This window comes from Pinus tabuliformis, chromosome 2_1 (genome assembly GCF_031772625.1).
Source record: "Pinus tabuliformis cultivar Carrire ecotype Pingquan chromosome 2_1, CPIR1, whole genome shotgun sequence".
NCBI classification, from domain to species: domain Eukaryota; kingdom Viridiplantae; phylum Streptophyta; class Pinopsida; order Pinales; family Pinaceae; genus Pinus; species Pinus tabuliformis.
The window spans coordinates 726,005,442-726,015,236 of record NC_142299.1 but is presented as its reverse complement, the minus strand read 5'-3'; the positions used below and the strand labels follow the sequence as shown (position 1 = coordinate 726,015,236).

The following is a 9,795-nucleotide window of genomic DNA, read 5'->3' as shown; positions in this document are numbered from 1 at the left end:
CAGATATCCCAGATAAGTTGATCGTTAATTATTTCTCAACTCTATTATGGGATTTTTTATATGTCTGTTCCAAATCTAGAATCCCCAGCCAATTCATTCATTCAGATGTCCATTCTTACACCATAGATATAAATTCTCCACTTAACATATGATAATAATTATTAGGATCAGGTTAGGCTTTACATATGTAAATTTTCCCAATTTAATCATTCTCTTTCATGTGCAATACACCCGTGGCTGCAAACATCTGTTGTTATCTTTTGAAGACGAAGAAATGATTGATATCCCCATTTCAACGGATTTTTCATTTTCTTTTGAAAGAGAAGTTTTACCAAGGGATAATGTAAGAATCTTATTTTCACAACTCTAAATTTCCTTAATGTCTTTAGTGAATTCATTTACACTAAAAAAATTAATGAAAATTCAAATATTCAATAAAAAGAGCATTTACCATGTTATTCAACATACCATTAGGGAATGTTACCTTTATGGGTGTATCATACTAGGATATTATTATTATTGGTTCCATCATTCCCTATTGAGCAAGCTCAAATTCCTTGATCGGTCCTTGCAACATGCCAATGCATCCTTGTGAGTTTCATCTTCGGTGAGATTAAATCATGACCAAGTCCTTGCATTGTTTAGTCTTTCGAATCAAAATGTTCAAGGTTATCAATCTAATTACGAAAAATATAGTCCATGCATTCATCATGTGATAAAATTATTAACTATGATATTTTCTCTAAGTGATAACATGATCAAATCACCGTTTTTGCTTCAACATCAAATGATGGCCCTGCAAGAGTATGGGTAGGTAGCCAAGCAAGAGAAAATGTTTCCAGAAGAGGAAATGCTCCTTTGTGACCAAATTCTGCTGGAAACTTACTTACTCTAGGACATTCAATGATCTCCAATTGCCTCAAACCCTTGAGTTTATGCAGATGTGGAAGTTCTTCCAAGAAATGACAACCAGCAAATTTAAGATAGCCCAAATATTGAAAGTCATAAAAATTATAATCCATTTTAACCAAGTGAAAGTATTCTAATAATACTAGTCTTCTCAATTTTGACATGTTTCTTATATCGTTGGGTAGAATTTCCAGCTTCAATGTGAGGGAATTCATTTGAGTCATCTTTCCTAGTGTGCCCTCACTAATAATTTCCCCATTATTTTGTAGTTGTAATGTTTTAAGTTGTGTTAAACTTGCCAAATTATTGATAGAAGCTGTTTTTTTTCCATATGGTATCCTTATCTTTCTTCCAAAGAACCTTGCAACCATAAGTTTCCAAATGCTCCAAAGAGGTAAGCCCTGAGATACTGGGAGGTAGAAATTGCAGATCTCTACATCCCTCCAAGCTTAATTTCCTTAAAGATCTCAGCATATGGATGGCGGACGGTAATTCTTGGATGGCAGAATAGGAAAGATCAAGGATGGTAAAAGATGCAGGTAACCTATTGATGGGTATGTGTCTTAAACCCAAATATATTAGCTGCTCCAAACATCAAAACTCTTTGGCAATGATTTCAATGACGTCCCACTTAAAGAGAACGCCTTAAGGGATATCATACTCCTGACACCCTTGTTGGGATCTTTGTTAAATATGGATTTCCACTGAAAAGCAACGAGCATATTTGTGTAGACGATGTGATTAAGCCGAATGCGGCCCAAACACTCATTTTCATTCACAACTGTCAAACCCTTACCCACACGGCAGTAGAAATTTTCTTCCTCCTCTGCGATTCAGATTGCCATATCACGCAGGGAGTCATGCACCCTGCAACAGAGTACTTGCCCATCAAAGTCTCTCATCATTCGCTCGATCAAACAACGATCTGCTAAAATGTTGAGATAATATCTTCCCAGCTCGAATGGATCATAAGCGGGTCGATGCTCATGTTCCAACGTCTTCTTGGCAAGTAAGCCTTCCCCTATCCATACCTGAATCGCCAACTGGACATGAATGACTGCGTCTTCCAAGATGTTTGCAGCTACACATAAAAAGCAAAATTGCAGGTCAGCATCCTCATAGTCGAGTGCATCATAACTCAACCTAACACAATTGTACACATTGTCCACGTTTGGAAGCCTTTGGACAGCCCATTCCCACTGTTGTGGATGAGTACTCCTGGCCATTGCCATGCCAACCACTTTGATAGCGAGGGGAAGCCCTCTGCACCTTTTACACACAATCTTGGCTTTTCCCTCTTCTATGTTTGCTGGCAGATTTCCATATAAAAAGCACAAATGCAGGTCAGCATCCTAATAGCCGAGTGCATCATAACTCAACCTAACACAATTGTACACAGTGTCCACGTTTGGCAGCCTTTGGACAACCCATTCCCACTGTTGTGGATGAGTACTTCCGACCATTGCCCTGCCAACCACTTTGATAGTGAGGGGAAGCCCTCTACACCTTTTACACACAAGCTTGGCTTTTCCCTCTTCTATGTTTGCTGGCATATTTCCATTATTATATGGAAAAGTGTGACAAGCAAACAACTTCCAACTCTCATCTTCCGACAAGTCCTCCATTGTTATTGTGTATTTATCTGCGACACCTGTTTTTAAGAGTGCAACGCGATCCCTAGAACTGACAATGACTTTGGAGGTGGAGTGGTTCCTTACAGGGCACAGTACACCTAATTCCTCTGACAATTCTGCAGCATTGCATCCCCATACATCATCTAAGAACAGAATAAGCCCGGTGCTCTGGTGCACTGTCTGATTCAAACATCGCTTTACCTCTTCTTCGTTCATATTTTCGCCCAAATTTACATTTTTTGTGTGTGGCTATTTGGGTACGGAGTGCATTTCTAAGACTTTTAAAAGAGGGACTTTGGGAAACAGTGAGCCAAAGTAATAAACCATCCTTAGAATTACTGCGTACCTTTTGGCTATTGAAGAGCGTCTTCAAAAGAATAGTTTTTCCGGAACTTTTCGAGAATCGAAAATGCTTTATCCTGTCCCACTATAAGGGCCTCTTCGATCAATTTCATCTTTGCAGATCCTGTTGGAACAACAGGGCCATGGGAAGTACTTGAAGAAGAAGAGCTCATTGCACCAAAATTCACCATACAACCAACTTCCCCTTTTATCCCACAATTGGGGATATCTCTTTGTAATTTCTTCCATGTCTATCATAGACATTGCCATCACTTTTACATTAGTGTTCTCTCTAGTCCCTATATTTCTTATTGGACAACCAAAAATTCTTACTTTCTGAAGTGTCTTCAGATCCATATAACTCTTTGGTAAAGTTGTACATGCCATTATAGTAAATATTTTAAGTGAAGCCATTGCACTTTTCTCTATTACAGGCAACTACTTTAATGTAGGTAGCCAAGCAAGAGAAAATGTTTCCACAAGAGGAAATGCTCCTTTGCGACCAAATTCTGTTGGAAACAAACTTATTCTAGGACATTCAATGATCTCCAATTGCCTACAACCCTTGAGTTTATGTAGATGTGGAAGTTCTTCCAAGAAATGACAACAAGCAAATTTAAGATAGCCCAAATATTGAAAGTAATAAAAATTATAATCCATTTTAACCAAGTGAAAGTATTCTAATAATACCAGCCTTCTCAATTTTGACATGTTTCTTATATCGTTGGGTAGAATTTCCAGCTTTATGAGTGACAATGTGAGGGAGTTCATTTGAGTCATCTTTCCCAGTGTGCCATCACTAATAATTTCCATTTCCTCATTATTTCCATTTCCTCATTATTTTGTAGTTGTAATGTTTTAAGTTGTGTTAATAATTTCCTCATTATTTTGTAGTTGTAATGTTTTAAGTTGTGTTAAACTTGCCAAATTGTTGATAGAAGCTGTTTTTTCTCCATCTGGTATCCTTATCTTTCTTCCAAAAAAGCCTTGCAACCATAAGTTTCCAAATGCTCCAAAGAGGTAAGCCCTGAGATACAGGGAGGTAGAAATTGCAGATCTCTACATCCCTCCAAGATTAATTTCCTTAAAGATCACAGCATATGGATGGCGGACGGTAATTCTTGGATGGCAGAATAGGAAAGATCAAGGATCTCCAGATTTACAAGACTGGTAAAAGATGCAGGTAACATATTGATGGGCATGTGTCTTAAACCCAAATATATTAGTTGCTCCAAACACCCAATACTCTTTGGCAATGATTTCAATGACGTCCCACTTAAAGAGAACGCCTTAAGGGAGATCATACTCCTGATCACCCTTGTTGGGATCTTTGTTAAATATGGATTTCCACTGAGAAGCAATGAGCATATTTGTGTAGACGATGTGATTAGGGGAAAGAAGTCAATCTGTTCTCGCTCAACAAAAGCCGAATGCGGCCCAAACACTCATTTTCATTCACAGCTGTCAAACCATTACCGACACGGCAGTAGAAATTTTCTTCCTCCTCTGCGATTCGGATTGCCATATCACGTAGGGAGTCATGCACCCTGAAACAGAGTACTTGCCGATCAAAGTCTCTCATCATTCGCTCGATCAAACAACGATCTGCTAAAATGTTGAGATAATATCTTCCCAGCTCGAATGGATCATAAGTGGGTCGATGCTCATGTTCCAACGTCTTCTTGGCAAGTAAGCCTTCCCCTATCGAAACTTGAATCGCCAACTGGACATGAACGACTGCATCTTCCAAGATGTTTGCAGCTACACATAAAAAGCACAATTGCAGGTCAGCATCCTCATAGCCGAGTGCATCATAACTCAACCTAACAGAATTGTACACATTGTCCACGTTTGGCAGCCTTTGGACAGCCCATTCTCACTGTTGTGGATGAGTACTCCCGGCCATTGACCTGCCAACCACTTTGATAGCGAGGGGAAGCCCTCTGCGCCTTTTACACACAAGCTTGGCTTTTCCCTCTTCTATGTTTGCTGGCAGATTTCCATATAAATAGCACAATTGCAAGTTAGCATCCTCATAGCCGAGTGCATCATAACTCAACCTAACACAATTGTAGACACTGTCCACGTTTGGCAGCCTTTGGACAGCCCATTCCCACTGTTGTGGATGAGTACTCCCGGCCATTTCCCTGCCAACCACTTTGATAGCGAGGGGAAGCCCTCTGCACCTTTTACACACAAGCTTGGCTTTTCCCTCTTCTATGTTTGCTGGCAGATTTCCATTATTATATGGAAAAGTGTGACAAGCAAACAACTTCCAACTCTCATCTTCTGACAAGTCCTCCATTGTTATTGTGTATTTATCTACGACACCTGTTTTTAAGAGTGCAGCGCGAACCCTGGAACTGACAATGACTTTGGAGGTGGAGTGGTTCCTTACAGGGCACAGTACACCTAATTCATCTAACAATTCTGCAGCATTGCATCCCCATACATCATCTAAGAACAGAATAAACCTGGTGCTCTGGTGCACTGTCTGATTCAACCATCGCTTTACCTCTTCTTCGTTCATATTTTCGCCCAAATTTACATTTTTTGTGTGGCTATTTGGGTACGGAGTGCATTTCTAAGACTTGTAAAAGAAGGACTTTGGGAAACAGTGAGCCAAAGTAATAAACCATCCTTAGAATTACTGCGTACCTTTTGGCTATTGAAGAGCGTCTTCAAAAGAAGAGTTTTTCCGGATCCACCCTTGCCAACAACACCAGCTTTTCGAGAATCGAAAATGCTTTATCCTGTCCCACTATAAGGGGCTCTTCGATCAATTTCATCTTTGCAGAGCCTGTTGGAACAACAGGGCCATGGGAAGTACTTGAAGAAGAAGAGCTCATTGCACCAAAATTCACCGTACAACCAACTTTCCCTTTTATCCCACAATTGGGAATATCTCTTTGTAATTTCTTCCATGTCTACCATAGACATTGCCATCACTTCTACATTAGTGTTCTCTCTAGTTCCTATATTTCTTATTGGACAACCAAAAATTCTTACTTTCTGAAATTTCTTCAGATCCATATAACTCTCTGGTAATATATTTAATGTTGTATGTGCCATTATAGTAAATATTTTAAGTGAAGCCATTGCACCTTTCTCTATTACAGGCAACTCCTTTAATGTAGGTAGCCAAGTAAGAGAAAATGTTTCTAGAAGAGGAAATGCTCCTTTGTGACCAAATTCTGTTGGAAACAAACTTACTCTAGGACATTCAATGATCTCCAATTGCCTCAAACCCTTGAGTTTATGTAGATGTGGAAGTTCTTCCAAGAAATGACAACCAACAAATTTAAGATAGCCCAAATATTGAAAGAATTATAATCCATTTTAACCAAGTAAAGTATTCTAATAATCCCAGTCTTCTCAATTTTGACATGTTTCTTATATCGTTGGGTAGAATTTCCAGCTTTATGAGTGACAATGTGAGGGATTTCATTTGAGTCATCTTTCCCAGTGTGCCACCACTAATAATTTCCCCATTATTTTGTAGTTGTAATGTTTTAAGTTGTGTTAAACTTGCCAAATTATTGATAGAAGCTGTTTTTTTCCATCTAGTATCCTTATCTTTCTTCCAAAGAGCCTTGCAACCATAAGTTTCCAAATGCTCCAAAGAGGTAAGCCCTGAGATACTGGGAAGTAGAAATTGCATATCTCTACATCCCTCCAAGCTTAATTTACTTAAAGATCTCAGCATATGGATGGCGGACGGTAATTCTTGGATGGCAGAATATGAAAGATCAAGGATCTCCAGATTTACAAGACTGGTAAAAGATGCAGGTAACCTATTGATGGGCATGTGCCTTGAACCCAAATATATTAGCTGCTCCAAACACCCAATACTCTTTGGCAATGATTTCAATGATGTCCCACTTAAAGAGAACGCCTTAAGGGAGATCATACTCCTGATCACCCTTGTTGGGATCTTTGTTAAATATGGATTTCCACTGAGAAGCAATGAGCATATTTGTGTAGACGATGTGATTAGGGGAAAAGAAGTCAATCTATTCTCGCTCAACAAAAGCCGAATGCGGCCCAAACACTTATTTTCATTCACAGCTGTCAAAACTTTACCCACACGGCAGTAGAAATTTTCTTCCTCCTCTGCGATTCGGATTGCCATATCACGCAGGGAGTCATGCACCCTGAAACAGAGTACTTGCCCATCAAAGTCTCTCATCATTGGCTCGATCAAACAACGATCTGCTAAAATGTTGAGATAATATCTTCCCGGCTCGAATGGATCATAAGCGGGTCGATGCTCATGTTCCAACGTCTTCTTGGCAAGTAAGCCTTCCCCTATCCATACCTGAATCGCCAACTGGACATGAACGACTGTGTCTTCCAATATGTTTGCAGCTACACATAAAAAGCACAATTGCAGGTCAGCATCCTCATAGCCGAGTGCATCATAACTCAACCTAACACGATTGTACACACTGTCCACGTTTGGCAGCGTTTGGACAGCCCATTCCCACTGTTGTGGATGAGTACTCCCGGCCATTGCCCTGCCAACCACTTTGATAGCGAGGGGAAGCTCTCTGCACCTTTTACACACAAGCTTGGCTTTTCCCTCTTCTATGTTTGCTGGCCAATTTCCATATAAAAAGCACAATTGCAGGTCAGCATCCTCATAGCCGAGTGCATCATGACTCAACCTAACACAATTGTACAAACTGTCCACGTTTGGCAGCCTTTGGACAGCCCATTCCCACTGTTGTGGATGAGTACTCCCGGCCATTGCCCTGCCAACCACTTTGATAGCGAGCGGAATCCCTCTGCACCTTTTACACACAAGCTTGGCTTTTCCCTCTTCTATGTTTGCTGGCAGATTTCCATTATTATATGGAAAAGTGTGACAAGCAAACAACTTCCAACTCTCATCTTCCGACAAGTCCTCCATTGTTATTGTGTATTTATCTGCGACACCTGTTTTTAAGAGTGCAGCGCGATCCCTGGAACTGACAATGACTTTGGAGGTGGAGTGGTTCCTTACAGGGCACAGTACACCTAATTCCTCTAACAATTCTGCAGCATTCCATCCCCATACATCATCTAAGAACAGAATAAACCCATTGCTCTGGTGCACTGTCTGATTCAACCATCGCTTTACCTCTTCTTCGTTCATATTTTCGCCCAAATTTACATTTTTTTGTGTGGCTATTTGGGTACGGAGTGCATTTCTAAGACTTGTAAAAGAGGGACTTTGGAAAACAGTGAGCCAAAGTAATAAACCATCCTTAGAATTGCTGCGTACCTTTTGGCTATTGGGAAGTACTTGAACAAGCCAAGGCTTCTCTGCTTTCCTTGATCTGCACAATTTCCTCTTGGAGCTTTTGAGTTTGACCCTCTAGTAGCTCTGGAATTAGGGCCAATTCAACCGAAGGAGAAAATTTGATATGTTCGTTGATCTCTGAAATTAAAATCCTGATCCTCAGGCTGGTTTGGTAGCGAGAGATAATGTCACACGTCCGTATTGTGGAAGTTTGCACCGTTTTAGATGCCTGTTGGAGAAGGGCGTCCAACTGTTTAAGCCATCCATTTACAGCAGAAGACTTATCTTTTTTCTTCCTGTTTATATCTGGTCTATATTGCTGGATCTCTGTAATGATAGGCTTGATTTTCACTACCAGATCTTTCAGAGATGCCATTTCTTTCTGACAGTGAACAACAATGTTTATGCGATCAATAATCTGGTCGATTATTTTGTTGATACCAAGCCCAATAAATCCAGAGACGAAACCTGGATCAGCCATGATCTTTTCGATAGTTCCCGGACTGCCTCAATTCCCTTTATTGTTGGAATCTGAAGCAAACCAAAATCTCAGGACAACACTCTCTCCAGCACCACCCATACAAATATTAGAGGGGTGTGGTGAAAACAACACAATCAGAACATATGGTGGAAATTGTAATTACTCCAGCATGCCAGGGTTGATTAAATTTCGAAAGTCAATTAAATAGTCAAAAGTTTTAAAGCTGTTGACTAGATTTGTAGAGTGAGTGAAATAGTCAAAAGGCGCTTTAAGTGACTGCCAGAATCAAAGGTTGTTTCCGAATGAGCACAAGCTAGCAGAGCTGCCCGTGATATTTCCGGAAGGCGTCTATGGAGGCAAAGGAATATCGAGGTGGAGGAATTGTCTGGACTGTCAAAAGTGGTCGGAATTCCGGCAAAAAAATTTCAAAAAATTTCATAAATCCTTCACTTTGAAGATATCCCGGTTGGAATCTCCCTGAAACATAACATATGATAAAAAAAACATCAATAAAGAAACAAAATTGCATAAACTTTTGACTTCTTTCTTCTATGCTATTGTTTCTCATCATTGCCTTATGGCGTTTTCTTTGCAACATATGGTGCAAATGCTAGTTACGAAAAATATAGTCCATGCATTCATCATGTGATAAAATTATTAACTATGATATTTTCTCTAAGTGATAACATGATCAAATCACCTTTTTTTCTTCAACATCAAATGATGGCCCTACAAGAGTATGGGTCATCATAAAGATTGCACCATTAGCTACTTTAACATGGTATCAGGTATGTCTCGAAAGTTTCTAATCATTCAAAGTTGGGCTATTTTGATGTAAATATTGTTATAAATTTCATATGGTTTATTCGACTAGAAAAATTGAGATTTGAGTGTGTTTTTGTACCTCTGACCTCCTCCTCTTCGGTTGATGGCAGGGGACCTTTTCTCGGAAGAATTGGTCGCAAGGAAGAACGAAGGAAGAACACGTTGTAGGGAAGAACACTTAATTTTCAACTTTGGTCGGAAGCAGGTGATCCCTTCTGGAGTAAGCTCCGTGAAATGGAGTTAGGCGTTGAGTTTTGTATTTCCTGTTGTAGTTAATGCAGGGTGGCGTAGGGTGTAGGGATTAATATGCAGGCGTTGGA

General features: G+C 39.9%; 3 protein-coding genes across 3 annotated transcripts; all 3 read right to left on the bottom strand.

The window, feature by feature from the left end:
- Positions 1-2,261: 2,261 nt before the first annotated feature.
- LOC149202641 (disease resistance RPP13-like protein 4) lies at positions 2,262-2,759 on the bottom strand. The gene has a single exon (XM_089401656.1). It carries the CDS (start codon positions 2,757-2,759, stop codon positions 2,262-2,264), a length of 498 nt encoding a protein of 165 aa, XP_089257782.1.
- Positions 2,760-4,272: 1,513 nt separating this feature from the next.
- Positions 4,273-5,415, bottom strand: LOC149202640 (putative disease resistance protein At1g61310). Its single transcript, XM_089401655.1, has 2 exons — positions 4,782-5,415; positions 4,273-4,646 (listed from the first exon to the last, which is right to left on the bottom strand). The coding sequence occupies exons 1-2, from the start codon at positions 5,413-5,415 to the stop codon at positions 4,273-4,275; spliced, it is 1,008 nt and encodes a 335-aa protein (XP_089257781.1).
- Positions 5,416-5,566: 151 nt separating this feature from the next.
- LOC149202639 (disease resistance protein UNI-like) lies at positions 5,567-8,022 on the bottom strand. Its single transcript, XM_089401654.1, has 2 exons — positions 6,576-8,022; positions 5,567-5,685 (listed from the first exon to the last, which is right to left on the bottom strand). Exons 1-2 carry the CDS (start codon positions 8,020-8,022, stop codon positions 5,567-5,569), a joined length of 1,566 nt encoding a protein of 521 aa, XP_089257780.1.
- Between the last annotated feature and the right edge of the window lie 1,773 nt (positions 8,023-9,795).

Coding starts and splice junctions, on each gene's coding strand:
- LOC149202640 (XM_089401655.1), bottom strand. CDS start 5,415: ATGAACGAAGAAGAGGTAAAGCGATGGTTGAATCAGACAGTGCACCAG. Junction 4,647..4,781: donor TGGCAGGTCAATGGCCGGGA/GTACTCATCCAC, acceptor TTTTATGTGTAG/CTGCAAACATCTTGGAAGAT.
- LOC149202639 (XM_089401654.1), bottom strand. CDS start 8,022: ATGAACGAAGAAGAGGTAAAGCGATGGTTGAATCAGACAGTGCACCAG. Junction 5,686..6,575: donor CCATATGCTGAGATCTTTAA/GTAAATTAAGCT, acceptor TTGTTCCAACAG/GCTCTGCAAAGATGAAATTG.
- LOC149202641 (XM_089401656.1), bottom strand. CDS start 2,759: ATGAACGAAGAAGAGGTAAAGCGATGTTTGAATCAGACAGTGCACCAG.